General features: G+C 45.8%; 1 protein-coding gene across 2 annotated transcripts in view; it reads right to left on the bottom strand.

Annotated features, from left to right (window-relative positions):
• The window catches only part of KIF5A (kinesin family member 5A), a 32,037-nt gene extending 13,629 nt beyond the window's left edge, over positions 1-18,408 (bottom strand). Inside the window, exons 1-12 of one of the 2 annotated variants that reach the window (XM_045464382.1) lie at positions 17,967-18,408; positions 5,040-5,127; positions 4,873-4,946; positions 4,359-4,463; positions 4,065-4,113; positions 3,582-3,637; positions 3,249-3,336; positions 2,844-2,968; positions 2,270-2,374; positions 1,937-2,085; positions 1,683-1,831; positions 1,182-1,357 (exon numbers count right to left, since the gene is read on the bottom strand). In XM_045464382.1, the coding sequence (XP_045320338.1) occupies positions 1,182-1,357; positions 1,683-1,831; positions 1,937-2,085; positions 2,270-2,374; positions 2,844-2,968; positions 3,249-3,336; positions 3,582-3,637; positions 4,065-4,113; positions 4,359-4,463; positions 4,873-4,946; positions 5,040-5,127; positions 17,967-18,095 (1,293 nt within the window). In that variant the 5' untranslated portion in view covers positions 18,096-18,408. The remainder of the gene's footprint in view (positions 1-1,181; positions 1,358-1,682; positions 1,832-1,936; positions 2,086-2,269; positions 2,375-2,843; positions 2,969-3,248; positions 3,337-3,581; positions 3,638-4,064; positions 4,114-4,358; positions 4,464-4,872; positions 4,947-5,039; positions 5,128-17,966) is intronic. The other variant, XM_045464383.1, reaches the window with a different exon arrangement.
• Positions 18,409-20,083: the final 1,675 nt, after the last annotated feature.

The raw sequence follows: 20,083 nt of genomic DNA, 5'->3' as shown, positions 1-20,083 counted from the left end.
CCAAAAATAAATAAACATTGAAAAAAAAAAATTAAAAAAAAAAAAAAAAAGGACACGGCCTCTAACCAAGAACTCCCACTTTGGTCCTCCCTTCTAATCAAATCATTCAAAAGCAAAGTCTTATGCATCAGAGGCAAAGACAGACCTTTCAGGGTTACTTATAAGAGCAAAAACAAACTACCCAAAACAAAGAAAACTAGAGGCCTTGCAGTAAGCAAGTGGTTAAATAGGTTTTGAATAAATAAATAAATAAATAAATAAATAAATATGTTTTGATAAGTGGACTTTTAAAATGCTTTTAAAATGCTTTTACAAAAAAGATTTTTAATGAAAAAATACTTTTATGAAGAATTGTTAACAAAGTAGGAAATTGCTCCTTATAGAATATGGAATGAGGAAATCAGGTGCAAAGTTACACACACAGTGCATCTCAACTGCATGCTCTATGTATGATGAAAAGCAAAATGTTGGTAGTGTTATTTCTGAATGGTGTGATGATGGGAGACTTAAATCTTCTATTTATTTTTATTTATCTTCCAAATTTTTTTAATGTTTAATTATTTTTGAGGGGGGGGCGCAGAGAGAGAGGGAGACACAGAATCCGAAGCAGGCTCCAGGCTCTGAGCTGTCAGCACAGAGCCCGATACTCGAACCCACGAACCGTGAGATCACGACCTGAGCCAAGTTGGATGCTCAACCGACTGAGCCACCCAGGCACCCCTAATTTTTTTAATAATATGGGTAACATACAGTGTTATGTTAGTTTCAGATATATGATACAGCAATTCAACAATTCTAAATGTTAGTCACTGCTATCTTCCACATTTGCAGTAATGAGTGAGCATTTGTCCCTTTTAAAATAAAAAAATATATATATGGGGCACCTGGATGGCTCAATCAGTTGTGTCCGACTTCGGCTCAGGCCATGATCTCACGGTTCGTGGGTTCGAGTCCCGTGTCGGACTCTGTGCTGACAGCTCAGAGCCTGGAGCCTGCTTCAGATTCTGTGTCTCCCTCTCTCTCTGCCCCTCCCCTGCTCATGCTCTGTCTACCCTTTCTCTCAAAAATAAACATTAAAAAAAAATTAATAAAAAAAATTTGTAAAAGGCAGTAGAAGCTAATTCCTTAATCCCTCACTTTTCATCCCCCTGGCCTCCCCTCTGTGCCTTGGATGTCCTTACCTTGTCATCGAGCTGCTTATAGAGGCGGCGGATCTCCTCCTCGTATTTCTGCCTCTCCTCAGGCGCGATGCGCACCACGATGGACGAGTTGTCATTCACGGGGGTCTCCTCACAGAGCTCAGCTCCCAGGGCTGCGTCGTCCCCAGCCAGGCGCTCTGTCTCAGGCACGTTCTCTCCTGGCCAAGGGGCAGAACAAGATGAGGGACAAGAGGAGACAGAGCTGTATCCAGGAGTCCTTCCTCCCTCGCTCCTCAAAGCCAAGACCTCCGGGCAGGTCTCCAACTCTGTTGCCAAGTGCACCTTCAACCTTTGCTGGGGGGTGGGACAAGGGTGGTCAGCCCCCTCTCCCCTTCCCTCATGACCGCTCTACTGCACGCCTCCAGAAACACAACCCTCCTGGGAGGTTCGCCTGTCCTTAAGCACCACCCCAGACAGGGCCCCTCTGGTCCCCCAAGCCTCCTCCTCCCACAGTCTCTTGTGCCCACTGGAACCCTCTCTAACCGCTGCGCCACCGGCTCAGCTCAGCCTCCAGCTTTGCGATCGTCTCTTTCTGAGCTTTTGTCTTCTCTTTCTCCTTCTCATATTTCTTCTTCCACTGCTCAGCAGTCAACTCCAGATTCACCGAGGCAGTGTTCTTAATGGTCTTTGCCCTGGGTGAGGAGAACAAGGAGATGAGACCTCCACGAAGGCTTATGTGACCCTGAGGGGTGAGTGCAGCAGGGGCTGGCATAGGGACAAGGGACTCTGCCACTGACCGCTGCCCAAACATCAGGGTGGACTTGGTCTCCGCATCGTTGTAGCTGGATGGTGAGCAGCAGATGAACATAGTTGTCCGGCAGTTTCCTCCCAGAGAGTCCTGGAGGATCCGTGTCATTTTGCTGTCACGATAGGGAACGTAGCTTTTCTGGGGGAAGGGGGGAGATTACGAATCAGGACAATACTCAACAAGGGAATCAGAAAGGACAGTGGTGCTGACTAAGGATCGCACACCCCCTGAACTGGGCGTGATGAGATAGCAGCGGCAGCAGGAGGAGAAGCTGGAAGACGGGGTGCAGCCTGCAGAACAAGGGGGCCTGAGGAACACTCACTGTGCCCTCAGCCAGCGCGGAGATGACGTTCCCGAGGGCTGACAGTGACTTGTTGATATTTTTTGCTTCGTCCAACACGGCTCCCTCTGCTCCGGTCTTGCTGACCTACCAGAGAATTAAGGGATGAGTGAGTCATAAGCACTGCAGAGGGAGAGGGCTCTCATGGCCTCTTCTCCATGTAGGGAGATTCAGTCCAAGAGGGGCAGGGGCAGGGAAAGAGAACAGAAAAGGCCCTTCCTCTGTTACCCTAAACTCTCTTGCCAAAAGCTACCCACATATTAAACGAAATGTCCAGAAAAGGCAAATGCACAGAAAAAAAAAGTAGATTAGTGGTTGCTAGGGGTTGGGGGAAGGGAGCATAAGCAGTGATGGCTAACAGGTGATGGAAATGGTCTAGAACTAATGGCGATGGGTGCACAACCTTCCAAATATCCTAAAACCCACTGAACTGTATACTTCAAAATGGTAAACTTTATGGTATGCACATTATATCTCAACGAAAAAGTTATTTTGATTGAAAAAAAAAGCTCCCCCCGACCTCCTTGCCTACCCACCCCACCCCCAGGCCCCCAACCTTCTCGCTCCCTGCCAGGTCCACTAGATACAGCTTCCCACTGAGCTTCTGCTCGGTCTCCATGTTCTCCTGCTTGATGTTGATGAGGAAGATGCTGTGGCTCCGAGAGCTGTGTTCGTTCATGTCTGCAGGACCAAGGGAGGAGCAGTCCCTGTACTAATGCCTGTGGAGCCGAAGCCCTCAGCCCCCAGCTTCCACTGACCGCTGGCCCACCCAGAGAGAGAGGGAGCCGGTCAGGACTAGCCCTGCCCCAGCGTCTCCCAGGCAGCTGGGTTGCACACACAAGGGCAGCCTCTTCTTGCAGAGGACACAGTCTTCCCTCGCTTACTTCCAGTCCCTCAGCCCCAGAGGACGCAGACAAGCAGCAGACTCCCAGACTCGAGAGGCCCTTATATCCCCACTCACTGGTGACAGCCACGTGACGATTTGATTTCCCCTCATCAATCACATCTAAAATCTCCTCTGGGCTGGACACAAAGCGTTCAGTACAACCCTGCGGGGGCGGGGGGGCAAATGGACAGCGACCTGTGAACGTTGATCTGCAAATTAAATTACCTGCACACTGCCCACGTGACCTTTCAAGACTGTCTTTTCCGAGCCCTCGGACTCTCCCTGGTCCCTGAGCACATCTCACTCCTCCAAGCTATCTGCCCTCCAACTTCTGGGTCTCTGGTCTATCTTCTTCCCACAACCCCACTGTCAATACACCCACCCAGGTGCCCCTGTCCCCACTCTCACCTTGACAAATGGCACCCGATTCTTGTCCTCATGCACAGATAGATTTGTCTTGGTCACTGAATCAAGACAATGCAGGGTAGGCAAGGTTAGCACTTCCATCCCCAACCCCACACCCTGTAGTCTGCTGACACAGTGGTTTCTTCTATGTGCAAAAGAGGAGAAAGACTTCCCCATGAAGCTTAACGTCCCTGCATACACTGAAAACTCAGTTTCTCCTCCTCCAGGATTCTAGCCTCAAGGTTCCAGCTGGTCTCAGGCTGTTTCTATGCTCTGGGTGAGCAGGTTCACCTTGCGTGTCTAAGCTCATCTTCTGACCCTTTGTTTTTGGAAATTCTGATTAGTGGAGGCAAGGAACATAGGTATGAGTGTGTGTGCCCTCTGCATCTCTTGCCAAACAGCACGCAATCCCAAGAGCAATGTGACCTTTCTTTTCTTTGCCCTCCTCACACCCCCACCCACCCAACGGGATTAAACACCACTCACCATCCAGAAGGTCACGAATTTTGTCCAGGTAAATCTCAAAGTAAGAAACCTGGTTAGGGAGAAAGTGAAGAGGGCCTATCTTAAATCCGATACAAGAATCTCAAGTGAATGTGACTCACTCAAATGGTGGTAGTAGGAACGAAAGGGCAGAAGAGAATATCTTAGCAGAGAAGAAGAGCTGAGGTGACTAGAGCAGGAAAATAAGTTGGGGTTCCCAGGTTCTCAGTGGGTTCATGTTACATCTTCCCCTCCCAGGCCCCATCTGAGGATGCCCAACTGTCATGCTGTGATCACCTTGATGTGGAACTCAAGGTTTTCATCCATGGAGTAAATGTGGTTAAAGATGTCTCGGGCAATTCGAGGAATGATTCCCATCAGCTGAGGGTCATGCAGCTTTCCCTGGGGAGGAAGCATATTCCAGAATGAGGTTGGGACTCAGAAAGAATGAGACAACTCAAGAATGCAGATGAACACAAAGGTAATAGCTGATAAGAAGACCATCTTAAGGTAGGAGGCAGTCACTGCCATGTCTACCTTTTTAGTGGAACAAGGAGAGAACTGAGTAGCCCTTTTAACTCTTATTGTAGCTGCTTTTCCAGATGAAAAGGAAAAAAACTGGAATAGTGGAAAGGATGGAAAACCGCAGCAGGCTGGAGGGATTTCACTAAACTTCCACAACAGTAATGCTCCTCACTTCGTCTGCCAGATCAAGCAAGCTTGATTCCAAGATCTTGCCCCACACTGAGATTCCTTGGCTTCTCATTATCACTCCCCGCTCTTCACCTCTCATGAAAGTCAGAACCCTCACCTCCATGGTATGTGTTTTCCCTGAGGATGTCTGTCCATAAGCAAAAATGGTGCCATTGTAGCCAGCAAGGACATCTGGAAGAAATGGCAGAGAAAGAGCACTGGTGGAAAGAAGTGGGGTAGGGAATGGGAACCTGAAAACATACATTCTAAAAATATATCCATTACCTTTAACAATCTGCATGGCGCATGCATGATAAACTTGCTCCTGGGTCGTGTTTGGAGGGAACACCCGGTCAAAGACATATGGCTTCCCCTAGAATGGAAATAAAACATGGCAGACATCAGCAGGCAGGGTGTGAGGGAGAAGAAATACTGCAGCCCCCTTTCATTAGTCTGCAAAGGCACCTGTCTTTCAACCATCCATATCCATGGATGATTTGGGGGGATGAGGGAAACTAGAGAAAGAGGAGCAAAAGTTAGTACTGACACCAGGAGTTGTGCCCATGCGCTACTGAGTGTCATTGAGAAGTGTCATACCATGAGTTCGTGTGAGGGGATCTTAGTTTTCATGTGACGATTTAGTACTCTACCACTCCAGGCCCCTCCCTGGGAAACCAAATGGGAAAAGACAATAGGCCCACAGGCTGTGGAGAGTGAAGAACAATTCATTAACACTAAAAATCTACCTCTAGCTTTAAAAATATCTTCCTCAATAGATCCACATGTCCTGATATGGAAGGATCTTTGAGATGTGTTAAGTGAAACATGGAAAGTTAGGGACATATGTATAGTATGTTTCCTATTGTGTAAATGAAATATACATATACCACAGCTACTGAGCTGTTGTGCAAACACTAATGCAAGCTCTCTCTCTCTCTCTCTCTCTGTGAAAGAAATATATGAAATCAGAAACATGGGTCTCCTTTTAAGGAATCAACTTTAAGTAAAGAGAAACTATGAAGCAATTCACTGACTTGAAAGTACTTAATTCAGTTTATATGTTACAAATCATGTGTGCTGATAAGAATGCTAAAGATACAGGGGTGCCTGGGTGGCTCAGTCATTTGAATGTCTGACTCCTGGTTTTGTTTTGGGTCATGATCTCATGGTCATGGGATCAAGCCCCACATTGGCCTCTATACTCAGTATGAGCCTGCTTGAGATTCTCTCTTCCTCTGACCCTCTCCCCAACTCATGCTCACACTCTCTCTCTTTTTCTAAAAAAAAAAAAAAAAAAGAAAGAAAAAGAATGCTAAAGATACAAAATATTTAAACCTGGGGAGCCAAACCAAGTATGTATTCACTATCCAATCATACTAAAGATCTCTGGTAATATTAAATGAGACAATGTTTGTTCTCCACCACAAGTGACAAATTTCTGTCATGTTTCCCTGCCATTCAGTTTAAAGAAACTATGACTGAGGCGCTTGCATGATTCAGTCAGTAAAGCGTCTGACATCGGCTCAGGTCATGATCTCGCAGTTCGTGAGTTCGAGCCCCACGTCGGGTTCTGTGCTGACAGCTCAGAGCCTGGAGCCTGCTTCAGATTCTATGTCTCCCTCTCTCTGCCCCTCCCCAACGTGTGCTCTCTGTCTCTCTCTTTGTCTCAAAAATAAATAAAAATCGGAAAAAAAGGGGCGCCTGGGTGGCGCAGTCGGTTAAGCGTCCGACTTCAGCCAGGTCACGATCTCGCGGTCCGTGAGTTCGAGCCCCGCGTCGGGCTCTGGGCTGATGGCTCAGAGCCTGGAGCCTGTTTCCGATTCTGTGTCTCCCTCTCTCTCTGCCCCTCCCCCGTTCATGCTCTGTCTCTCTCTGTCCCAAAAATAAATAAATGTTGAAAAAAAAAATTTTTTTAAAAATCGGAAAAAAAGAGAGAGAGAGACTATGACTGGGGCACCTGGCTGGCTCAGTTAAGCGTCCAACTTCGGCTTAGGTCATGATCTTACTGTTTGTGGGTTTGAGCCTTGTGTTGGACTCTGTGCTGACAGCTCAGAGCCCTGAGCCTGCTTCAGATTCTGTGTGTGTCTCTCTCTCTGCCCCTCCCCCACTTGCACTCAGTCTCTCTCTCAAAAATAAATAAAGCATTTTAAAAAAAGATAGAGACTATGACTTAGTTGTCAAATTGTTTTACTACAGAGCCCATCTTTATCCAACTGAAATGTAGAACTCTAGGTCTATGGTCACCAGAGTTTGGGAGACATGTCTTAACTAATTAAGGAAAAGTCATAAAACTTGGCCAGAGCTGGATATGGTGGTGCTGGGAATATTCACACTATTCCATCTATATGTAGAATTGTTTTCTAGAAGGAATTATACAAAAATATTGGCTGTGGTTACTATGGAGAGAGACAAGTCTTTTATTTTTCATTTTGTCTCCTGGGCAGAGAGAGAGGAAGAGAGAGGATCTCAGGCAGGCTCTGCACCATCAGCACAGAGCCTGACGTGAGGCTCAAACCCCCGAAGAGCAAGATCATGACCTAAGCCAAATTCAAGAGTCAGATGCTTAATCCACTGAGCCACCCAGGTGCCCCAAATTCTGTTAAATATTTAAATGTCCATACTGTTTGTACTCTATATCAGTGATTCCAGTGCTAGGAATTCATCTTACAACACTTACTTAAGCACTTAAAGATTTATGTAGAAGGATGTTCAGTGCAGCAGTTTGTATTAAAGTAAAACTAGAAACAATTCAAACATCCATCAACAAGATGTCGGCTATGGTAACTCCATATTCCACCCCCATTAAAATGACTGAGGTTGGTTTACATATATTGACATGTCCAAGCTCGATAAAGTGAAAAATAAAAACAGTATGTGTAATGTGATTAAACTTTTTAAAAAGCATATGGACAGAATTGTCTTAGAAAAAAGACATGGAGGGACTATATACAGAACTGCTAACGGTGGGTATCACTGGAGAGCAGAATAACAGGAACTTATGCTTTCAACATTTTTTCTGTGATATTTAAATGTTTTACAGTGACAACATATTGCTTTTAAACTAAAAATGTAAAATATTACAGGGCACCTGGTCCATTGGTTAGTCTGTGCTGACAGCTCGGAGCCTGGAGCTTGCTTGGGATTGTGTGTCTCCCTCTCTCTCTCTCTCTCTCTCTCTCTCTGCCCCTCCCCTGCTCATGGTCTGTCTCTCTTCTCTCTTCTCTCTCTCTCTCTCTCAAAAATAAACACTAACAGGGGCGCCTGGGTGGCGCAGTCGGTTAAGCGTCCGACTTCAGCCAGGTCACGATCTCGCGATCCGTGAGTTCGAGCCCCGCGTCAGGCTCTGGGCTGATGGCTCAGAGCCTGGAGCCTGTTTCCGATTCTGTGTCTCCCTCTCTCTCTGCCCCTCCCCCGTTCATGCTCTGTCTCTCTCTGTCCCAAAAATAAATAAACGTTGAAAAAAAAAATTAAAAAAAAATAAATAAATAAAATAAACACTAACAAAAATTTTTAATGTAAAATATTACAGAAGATGGTAGAGAAAATGTGTAATGACAAGACTACACAAAGTACTGTTAACCAAGAAAGTAGTTTTTAAAATAGTATGCAGTATAGGGATGCTTGGGTGGCTCAGTCAGTTAAGCATCGACTTCGGCTCAGGTCATGATCTCACAGTTTGTGAGTTCGAGCCCCGCATCAGGCCCTGTGCTGTCAGCTCGGAGCCTGGAGCCTGCTTCGGATTCTGTGTCTCCCTCTCTCTCTGCCTTTCCCCCCTCACACTCTGTCTCAAAAATACATAAAAAAAAAAAAAACCAAAACATTAACTAAAAATTTTTTTTAAATAGTATGCAGTATAAAAAGCAAAAAGAAAAGTATGTAAAGGATGATTCCCTTTCTGTAAAAAAAAAAAAATGTATATGTATGTATGTATACCTTGCTTAGAAAAGCATGTTAATAGTGGTTATTCTTGGACAGTGGAATTTTAGGAGTTTCCACTTCCTTCCTAAAATGAAGGGCACCTGTCCGGCTCAGTTGGGAGAGCATGCAACTCTTGATCTCAGGGTCGTGAGGTCGAGCCTCGCTTTGGGTGCAAACATTACATTCTTTTACAAAAAAAATTTTTTTTTTAATTTTTTTTTTCAACATTTATTTATTTTTGGGACAGAGAGAGACAGAGCATGAACGGGAGAGGGGCAGAGAGAGAGGGAGACACAGAATCGGAAACAGGCTCCAGGCTCTGAGACATCAGCCCAGAGCCTGACGCGGGGCTCGAACTCACAGACCGCGAGATCGTGACCTGGCTGAAGTCGGACGTTTAACCGACTGCGCCACCCAGGCGCCCCACAAAAAAAATTTTTTTAATGTTTATTTTTGAGAGAGAGAGGGAGAGGACAGAGCGTGAATGGGGGAGGGGCAGAGAGAGAGAGAGGGAGACACAGAATCCAAAGCAGGCTCCAGGCTCTGAGCTGTCAGCACAGAGCCTGATGTGGGGCTTGAACTCACAAACTGAGACCATGACTTGAGCCAAAGTCGGCCGCTTAACTGATTGAGTCATCCAGGTGTCCCTGTAAACATTGCTTTCTAAAATGAAAATACATAATTTTTTAAAGTTTATTTTCTTTGTTTTGAGAAAGAAAGAGAGAAAGCATGAGCGGGAGAGGGGCAGAAAGAGAGAAGAGAGAGAATCCCAAGAGCCGTTAGCTTAACCGCATGAGCCACCTGGGTGCCCCCAAGATACATAATTTTTAAATAAGAAAATCTTAAGTTTTTCAAACAAAGATATTAATATTCTTACTACATAAAGAACTCTCATAAATCAGTAACAAAAAGATAAAACTCAACAGAAAAAATGGACAAGCGCTATGTACTAACAACAGAAAGATATATACAAATGTTCAATGTTTTCTTCTTCTTCTTCTTCTTTTAATGTTTATTTATTTTTGGGAGAGAGAGAGAGAGAGCACGCGCATGACTATGGGAGGGGCAGAGAGAGAGGGAGACACAGAATCTGAAGCAGGGTCCAGGCTCTGAGCTGTCAGCACAGAGCCCAACCCCAGGCTCAAACTCGCAAACCATGAGATCATGACCTGAGGCCAAAGTCAGAGGCTTAACTGACTGAGCTACCCAGACACTCCAAATGTTCACTGTTTTCAAACTAAAACAGTAACATCGTTACTCACTTATCAAATTGAAAAACACAAACTTAATTATAATACCCAGTGTAGGTGAGGGTTCAAGGAAGTCTCATTTCCACACAATGGGTACCTTTATCCTTTTCTGGTAAGACAGTATGTCCATTCAATTTTTATGGGGCAATTCAGAAATACATAATCAAAATCCTTGAATTATGCATATCCATTGACTCAGATGTTCTACTTCTAAGAATTCATGCTATGAAAATATTTGTAGCAAATATGTAGCTACAAGAATGTTTATTATCATGGGGTGCCTGGGGGTGGCTCAGTTGGTTAAGTGTTCAAATTTGGCTGGCATCATGATCTCACAGTTCGTGGGTTTCAGCCCTGCATGGGTCTCTGTGCTGACAGCTCAGAGCCTGGAACCTGCTTTGGATTGTGTCTCCCTCTCTCTCTGCTCCTCCCCCCGTGCTCGCTCTCTCTCTCTCTCTCTCTCTCTCTCTCAAAAAATAAATAAAATGTTAAAAAAAAAGAAAAGAAAAGAATAAGTTTTTTTAAGAAGAATGTTTATTATCACACTGTTTATAATAACAAATTGAGAACAACTAAAGGGGAATAACATTTTAGGGGACTTTGTTGATTAAATTATGGCATGTGCATATTTTTATCCTTTGCTGCTATTTAAAGTGATGTCATAGGGGCGCCTGGGTGGCGCAGTCGGTTAAGCGTCTGACTTCAGCCAGGTCACGATCTCGCGGTCCGTGAGTTCGAGCCCCGCGTCGGGCTCTGGGCTGATGGCTCAGAGCTTGGAGCCTGTTTCCGATTCTGTGTCTCCCTCTCTCTCTGACCCTCCCCCGTTCATGCTCTGTCTCTCTCTGTCCCAAAAATAAATAAACGTCGAAAAAAAAAATTTTAAAGTGATGTCATAATAGAACATTAATAAATTTCAAAAATGTGTTAGTAAAAGAACAAAACAGCACATACTGTATTATTCCCTTTGTATGATGTTCAAGAAAGGACAAAACTTAGCTAGTGATAGAAGTCAAAATAGCAGATGCCTGGGGGTGATATTGACAGGAGGGGGCTAGAGAGAGCTTTGAGGGGTGATAGAAATACTCTAGTTTTCAATCTGGGTAGTGGTTACATGGGTGTCAAAATATGTTATAAAATTCATCAAGCCGCATAAGATTTGTGCACTCACTGAATGTAAATTATATACCTCTTATAAAATACGACACCATAAAATGATGTTATTATAGTGGTTCTTAAAAATGAATTGATACACAACCTCATTATTAAGATAAATGCATATTAAGACTATGAAATACCACTTTAACCTATCAAAGTGGCCAATGCATTGCACTGGAGAAGGCATATATAAGCTGGAGCCGACTCTGTGAGAGGCAATTTAGAACCAGTTCTTAAATTTTTAAGTGCATATATATACTTTAAGACCTCAACTTCCAAAAATTTATCCTATATAGACATACTGCACATATGCAATATGTATACACACACACACACACACACACACACACACACGGTCATTTAATTGTTTGCAGTAGCAAGTTAATAGGATAACCCTAAAAGTCTACCAATAAGGACCTGGTTAAGTAAATTATGGCATATCCCTACAACAAATTATAAAGTTGTTAAAAAGAATGAGATGTATCTTTATGCGCTGATAAGGAAGGCTCCTAGACTCGTTGTTAAGTGGAAAAAAAAAAAAAGTAAGGTACAGAACAGTATGTATACTATGCTTCCATTCTTGTTAAAAAAAAAAAAAAGTACATGCACGGGCACCTGGCTGGCTCAGTCAGTACAGCATGTGACTTTTGATCTCAGGGTTGTGAGTTTGAGCCCCATATTGGGTGTGAGATTACTTAAATAAAAAAATTTTTTAAAAGTATATGCACGTATATTTGCCTTTGCTTATAAATGTATAGTATGTTTTTAGAAAGATCCATAAGAAACTGGTAATCAAAGGCAAACTGGTTGTCTCTTGAAAGGGGAACAGGGTGGCTAGAAAACAGAGGTAGGAAGGAGACTTACTTTCCATTGTATACTTCTTTATATCATTTGAATTTTATCACTTGTGCATGTTAAGACATATGCAAAAAATTAAACATTTAAAAAAATAAATAAAATTATGTAAAATATTTAATGATGGTAAAGTAGTAATCATAGTATTATATTAGTGAAAAAAACTAGGTTGCAAAAGAATATATAGTTTATGATACACTTTTATTAAAATTAATATATGCATATATGCAGCAAAAACTCACTGGAAATAAATACATTAAATTGTTAACAGTGTTTTTCTTGGGGTGGTGGGATTTTGAGTGATTTTGAGTTTCTTGCATGTGTTTCTCTTTGTTTTTAATTTTGTCAACAATTAAAATATGTTAGTGTTGCAATCAGACTATGTTTAATATTATTCAAGAAAAATCTACCTTAATTCTTTTTTTTTTAAGGTTTGAGTGAGTTTATGGATTATTCATAGGACTTTTGTGAATTTTTCATCCTTTTTATCCAAATGGTTCATCATTACACTTCCTTACAAAGAATAAAATCCTTATTACATATAAGAAAATCATACAGTGTTAAACAGATTTAAAGTGGCATTGATACTTGTCCTCCTCAGTAATACCTTTCTTTTTAAATTAAATTAAAAATTTTTTTGTGTTGAAAATTGATTCTTGAATTGTAATCTAACTCAGTGTTTCTCCCATCCAGCAGCCGAGAAACAGAGACAAACACGTCTATCTCAAGCCAATGACTCTTGCCTCTTCTCCACCAATGATGGCTATCTATGCTTCTTGAAACCAGGAATGCAGCCAAAGGGGGTTAAGTAGAACTCTGGAGCCAACTTTGCCCCTCCCTTCTTCCCTTCTGGGAAAATGGGTACCAACTCTTTCTCTCCCTTCTCTTTGTCTCATCCTCTCACTTAAAGGATTCTACAGGAGGCTATGCATGCATTAAAATGGAGGGCGCTCTCCAAGTACTGAAGGCAATTATTGCCTGAGAACCCCTTTTCTTAGCCTAGGCCAAGAAGAAGGAAGAGACCACAGAGAGTAAAAAGGGTGGTGTTCTCCGTACTGTGAGGCTAAAAGATATCCAAGAACTAAAAATAGGTCCACTTAGGAAACTCATAAGCAGGGAAAGCCATAGACACAGATTATAATTTCAGGGTTTCTGGAAAGGCCTGCTATCTCTTCCTTACTCTTGGCTAGGCCCTTAAATTCCAAGTTTAGTTCATTATTTTATCTTAAGATTTTTATTTCTGTTAAATTGTTGATTTGTTTTAAATTTTCTATTGATTAAACTCAAGATGAATTTGTTTGTCAGCTATTTTTATGCGAATAACTAGACCAGTGGTTTTCTACTTATTTTGCCTCTAGACTACTCACATGGGAAACATCACCATTATTTATGTCTTTTCATGACACACAATTACTTTGAGTCGGACTATAGTATGTTGTGGGAAGTTTCTTATCAGAATCTGGGGGAGTGAGTATAGTTAGCAAAAGCCATTTCTTCCTTCCTTCCTTCCTTCCTTCCTTCCTTCCTTCCTTCCTTTTTTTTTTTTTAGCCATTTCAGATGCCCCCTCTCAGGCTTCTGCCCAGACCACTCCACAGCCTGGATCACCACATAGACCAAGAGTTTCTTGAAGGCAGGGATTCCCTGTAAAGCCCCAACATCGAGCCCAGTCCTTGGCCCACAGGATGTTCTTCATAAATATTTGTCAAGTAAATACAGATATTGATGGAGTAAGAGTGTAAAAAGATACTAGAGACCTGGATGTTTGGATAAAACAACTAGTAAGAAGCGGAAATGTTAACTACTTCCCAATGTGTCAAAGGCTAGCTTGTGGGGAGACAACATGTATAAAATTATAACAACATCTAACTCTTATCAGGAGTTTATTATGTGTCTGTCACTATGCTAAGCAATATGCATTATCTCATTTAATGTTCACAGCAATCCTAAAAGATATGTACTGTTATTATTCCATTTTATAGATGTGGGAACTGAGTTTCAGAGAAGTAAGGTAGCTTGCCTACAGTCACACAACTGACAAATGGTAGGGCATGGTCTCAAACCCAAGCAATCTGAATCCAGACCCCCAGTGCCATAGTGATCCAAAAACTTGGGGCGCCTGGGTGGTTCAGTCAGTTAAGCATCCAACTTGGGCTCAGGTCATGATCTCACAGTTGGTGAGTTTGAGTTTGAGCCCAGAGTCAGGCTCTGTGCTGACAGCTCAGAGCCTGGAGCTTGCTTTGGATTCTGAGTCTCCCTCTCTCTTGTGCCCTTCCTTGGCTTGTGTTCTCTTCCTTTCCCTCTCTCTCTCTCCCTCTCTTTCTCAAAATTTCAAAAACTGAAGTGCCTGAACACTGAGCACTGCATCAGATCCTTATCATGGCTTTTCTTTCCCCTTCGCCACATGCCACACACCCCCCTCCCCATTTGGGCATTTCTCCAAATGTTTCCAGACTCTAGATGTTTCATCACTCCTTTTTTCCAACCTCAACCCCATCTTCAGAAATATGTGATTCTCTCACCCATCCTCTCTCAGGAACCCTCCCTCACCATGACAGCATCAGAGACTGGAAGATTTATTTCATTAGAAACACTCAGGGAGACTCTCCACCTTTGAGGAATGCCCCTGAGATCCACTCCCCTACCCACAGCAATCTAAGCATTCCTCACAGCCTTCTCCAGAGAGCCCACCTTCAGAGTCCCGCAGCCCAGGGCTCTGTTCTTCCCACCCCACACCTCCTTGTTGTTGCCTACTCCATTTGTGTCTCCTGGCACCTTTCAGTAGTTTTCCATTATGTGAGCTGACTAAAGCTAATGGGAGGGCCTAAGATCAGGGGTCCCAAGATGACCAACCTTTTCAACCCTCAGTAAAGCACTTGGTAAAGGCTGAACTTCTGAGCACGAGGCCTGATTTCCATGGTGACACCCTTGGGGATTGTTGCCATGGTAATGCTGGAGAGACACTGGCCATGGTGAACATTACCTCTCCTCTCTATTTTCCTTTATGAGACTCCCCCAAAGCTAAAGGGAGACCTGCTCCCCCTCTTCAGATATCAAAGGAATCCTAGGCCACCCCAAACAATACTGACTCTTATCCAATAACCCATCAGGTCCCAACCTAGCTTTTCCAAATAAGGTACTTGATGGTCCTGGATTTTTGCCTGCTTTTCTAAATGAAGTACTTGATAGTTCTGGATTTTGCCTGCCTACTAACCCATTAGGAGACCTGAGGGAGGAAATATTGTGGACACTTGAATGAATGAGGGAGAGAGCAACAGGGGGAGGGAGGGAGAGTGCATTGTCTTCTCTTACTGTCATCCCTCCCATGTCTGGTATAGAGGCAACAACAGCCCAGACAGCAGGCACCAGGACACTTTGCCCACCAAGACCAAAGCAGAGAAACACTTAAATGGGTCCAGTGAAAAAGTCACACTGGATTCTGAGTGACACAGAGAGCAAAACAAGGTACACAGCACACAGACAGTGACCCAGACACCCTTCTACTATGACTCAGGTCATTAACTTTGGCTAAGTCCCATCCCCCAGATTGCTAGGAGAAGTCAGGGGAATGGGGGAGGGATAGGGCTGAAAGAGCTATCTTTCTAGCTTATTTGCCAAGCAGAAAAAGCCCACAAACACTAGGGACTCTGAAGCCCAGAGCTAGCCGCAGTGCCGCAGAGGCAGAGAGGAGAGCCATTAGAGAAAGGAGCAGGGACTGGGTTTGGAGAGATTATTGTCTCCCCCTTCACTCTTCCCTCACCTTCCTGAAGCAGCTTCCTCCATTAATTCCTCAGATGCTGGGCCCCAAAGGGAGACCGAGGAGGAAAGAGGAAAGTGGGTAGGGGATTTCCTCCCCTTGGTGGGACTCAAGGGTCACCTCAGAATCCCTTCTCCTATAGCCCTCCTCCTCCCAAATGAGCAAGGAACAGTCAGCTTGGGAAGGCAAGCTCCAAGGACGCTGCCTGAGACAAAATGGCCCCCCAGCAGCATCTATCTCGGCCAGAGAGATTGACAGGAAGGGCTTGGGCAACGGAATATACACAGTGAGACAAAGGTGCAGCCCTGCAAATATCAGGCAAAACAGACAGGGAAGGACCAGCTGTGGAACTAAGATAGAATCTGAATTGGCAGGGGGCCCTGGGCCTCTCTTCATCTCTCCCCCTTCTCCACCTTCTACTGTGTCTTTCCTGTTTAGCAAATTGGACAGATCAATACCACCACTCCTTCTCCCAACATCACCCCATGCCCCATGCCCGCCACACCGGGATGGCCTGAGAGCCTAAAGGAGTTTTTCAGACTTACCTGAAAAAAATAAAGCAAGGAAACTAGGCTTCACAGTAGAAGCCTTTTGTGGATGGGCTCTCCCATGACCACCTCCCTCCTGTTTCTCAGCCTTCATACTTCAGGGGACCATCAAGCTCCAACTCTCACAGCTAATGCTTGCTGTCCAGACTACTTGGAGAGCAGCCCCCAGGCTGATCATGTTAGCCTGGCCAGACAGACCAGACTGTAAAGCCTAAGGCCCTTGAGGCAAAGAAAGACAAGAGCCCTCTGTATGTGGTGAACACACACATATGTAAGCACACACACAAGGCAGAGGCACCCATTTGAGTTCAGTTGGTGACAGCTCAGCATGGTGACAAACTGGGGTCCTTGGGGACGGGACATACAAGCAGGCTCTTCTTAAAACATGTTTATTCAAAGTCCCATTCTCACTGATTCAAAAGGCTCATGCTCCCTCCCCATCTTTCCTTAATTCCTTTAATAAGCATGCCTTGTGCCAAGCACTGTGGACCAAAGATATATAAACAGTGCTCCTGACCTTGACAGCAGTCCTCATATGTGCCCCTCCCTTCTCCAATTGGCTGCAATTTCCTGGCCCAGCACCCCTCAAAGCCTTACAGGACTCGACACCCAGATCCTTTCACCCCATAGCCTGACATCCCTACCAACCTTGGAAAGGAGGGGTGGGTGAAGAATTCCCTAGGAATTCCCTTTAGGCCATCACAGATAAAGGTCCAGAAGAGAAATCTGCAGAGGCAGTGTGATAGGAAAATCTATGAGCTTTGGAGTTACAGATTAAGGTTCAGATCCATGAGTTAACAGTGTGACCTTGAGAAAGTCATTCAACTTCTTTGGGCCTCAATTTCCTCATCTGTAAAATGGAAACATTAATACCTACTTCAGAGTGTTGTTTTGAGGATTAAATAATACACGTCAAGTAACAAACCCACAGGAAACATCAGTCCTCCTTAACAAGATCTCCTCCACGGATAGGGCTGTCATGATGAGGTAGAAGCGACTTGCTACTTTTTTTACTGGATCATCAAGAGAAAGGATGAATAAGCAAGTACCTATCAAGACCTCAGGATTTGGTTATTTTTATTTGTTAGGGGGGACTGGGGTGTCTGAAATCCTCTTCCTACTGTACCTGGGAGGGAAAGGCAGACATTTCCTTAGGACCCCAGAGCCCCCTTCCCCGACTGGGTGTGGCATCAATGTATTCCTCAGAAAACCCTTCATCAGATCTGTGCCCTCCGCCCCAGTCTAGGCTGCAACTACTTCAGGGGCTGACGGAGGGCTTGGTCCTAGAGCCCACTCTCATTTATACCTCCACCCTCAGAAGCCCTGGACTGCCCACCTGTCATCTAGCCCATCCACTGGTCTACCCCTCCCTTCCTGGGAGGTGGGGGTAGAGATCCGAGCCAATAACAAAGGGAAGATGCGCTTTCTCTAGGGGAGAGGGAAAACATCAGAAAAACATGGGACCGGCTCTGAGGGGTGCGGACGCTGCAGCGAGCAGCAAAGGGGAGTTGGGTCCCCCGACCGCGAGGAAGTAGCCCCCTCCCACTCTGCGGAGACTTGGCCACCAGCCTGGCCAGGCCACACCCAGTCATCCTGATGCAGGGGAGAGGAGGGGCTGCGGCGGAGGATGGAGGCTGAGCGGCGGGGAGGGGGTGCAGTGACAGCCAGGGGCTAAGACTCGGCGGGGGCGGGGTAGAATCTTCCCAAATTCCCTCCCGGGGCGACACTCACCCCAATAACGACGCTGTCGTCCCCTTGGAAAATTGGGATGAACTTGTCTCCCCGCAGAATCTCGGCCTGGTTCAGGGGCCGAAATCGGCAGAGCACCTTGATGCTGCATTCGTTGTTGGTCTCCGCCATGGTGGTCGCCGGCGACAGGCTGGGGCACTTCTCGGGCAGCAGGGCTGTGCGCGCTCCGGAGGAGGGGGGCTCAGCTGAAGCCGAGGCGGAGGACAGGTGCTCGGTCTCTGGGACCGAGGAAGCAGGTGGGGCGCCCGGGCGAAGGCTGAGGAGCAGGGCCGGGGCGCGCTTGCTCGCTCCTGCGGCACAGGGATGCAGGCGACCTGGGCGTCTGGTCCTCCTCTCTCGGCTCTCTGCCTCTCCGCCCCTCGCGCTGCAGCGCCGCGCTGCGGGCCTGGGCGGGGCGGCGGCGGGCGGGGCTTCCTTCGCGGGGGGCCTCCCGTTCGGCGTCCACCCGAGGGGGCGCCGGTTCTCTCCTCTCGCCTCCTCCCCCACCCCCGAAGCTCCTAGGTAACCTCGCCCTCACCCCTTCCCCACCCAAGTCACTCGCTGCATCCCAGCTCCCCACCTCCCTGGCCTGCCTGTCCCTCCCTCGGACTCCACCCCTCTGGAAGGGATAAGGGGGCTGAGGTGGGCTTGTCGCCTGGGTAGGGAAGAGAGTCAACGGCGCTTGCACCCTTTTTATTCCGGGACATCCTCCTCCCCCACCCCCGCCCCGCCCCTGTCACTGTTCTCTCTCCATATTGAGAGCCTTCTTCTCATTCTCCATCCCCAACCCCCTCACACAAGATTCCCAACCCACTCAACTTCCAAGGGCAGCTGCCTATACCCCTGTGGAGGAGGGTGTCCAGGTCTCATTTTTCAGACAGGAGTGTCAGGGGAGAGGCTAGTCCCAACCCCTTCTACGTCCAAAGGTGCACTCGTTCCCCACTAAACACACCAGGTCCCCGGTGTGAAGGAAAACAAACTCTGGTTCTGGGCTATTAGAATTCAAAAGCAGATAAAATTCATATTTTTGCCTCCTAGGCTGGGGCTGGGCATAAGGTGGGCAGGAGAAGCTTTTGCAAGAGAAAGGGAGTCAGAAAACAATGAAGGAGGGGTAATGATGAGGGTGGGGAAGGCCACAAGGGCTTTGAGAATCTATAGGGCAGACCTCCGCCTTTAGGTTTCAGGCAGGTTTAGGCACCTATGTGTTTCCTGTCCAAGTTACCATTGGTCAGAGTCCCAACACCCCAGCCCCTTTCTCAGGCCTTGTTCTGTTTCTCCCCCTTCCCTAGCAAAATGAAAAAAGAAAACAAAAAAAAAGCCTTAGAGATTCTTTGTCCTTCCTCCCCTCAGGTCAGACTCCTGCTGCAGCCCCTGGGCAGAACCACCTAGAAGCTGGCCAAATTGATTTTTCTTCACGTCACAGGCCTTGCTAGCCAACAGAGAGTTGGACTGCAGGAGTTGAGGCTCTAGGCCAAGGGGAGGAGTGGGGTGATGGGAGAAGGGAGGAGGGGATGGAAGTTTTGCCTAGCAATTGTCTAAGGTCACTTGGACATTATGAGGCAAAAGTGAGAGAATGGTGGCCTGGCCAGACAAGAACTAACTGCACAGAACTCAGCTGAGGGCTTCCCCTTGTTGGGCCTATACCTCTAACCCACCTTGAATCTTAAGGAAACTAAAGAAAAAGGGTCCAGCATAAGAAACCGGATAGATGGATGGAAGAGGGGTAGAGGTTTGGGGAAAAAGCCAGGAGAGTATGCATAGAATGACAATGAGTTCCAAACTCAGGAACATCAGCATCTCTCCAGTCACTTGGTCTGGCACTATTTCTAAGTGTTGCAGCATCCTGAAAGCTCAGGAAGCCTTCTGGAAAACATCCCAAACTCAGGTCCCCAGGGACTCCAGGGTGGCAGCCTTAGTGGAGTTGCAAAAAATGCTTGTCTTAAAAAAAAAAAAAAAAAAAAAGCTTTTCTATGGAGGGTCAGGGACAAAAATGTACTGGGTATATGCCCCTCCCTCCCCAAAAAAACCATCCACACATGATGCAGTAAGTTTTACATAAAGCTAGATTTATTAAGTTTCAAAGGATGGCCTTTCATTCTGAGAGTATGTCCTTCCTACTT

This window comes from Leopardus geoffroyi, chromosome B4 (genome assembly GCF_018350155.1).
Source record: "Leopardus geoffroyi isolate Oge1 chromosome B4, O.geoffroyi_Oge1_pat1.0, whole genome shotgun sequence".
In the NCBI taxonomy this organism is placed as follows: domain Eukaryota; kingdom Metazoa; phylum Chordata; class Mammalia; order Carnivora; family Felidae; genus Leopardus; species Leopardus geoffroyi.
This window is presented reverse-complemented; position numbering and strand designations above follow the sequence as displayed.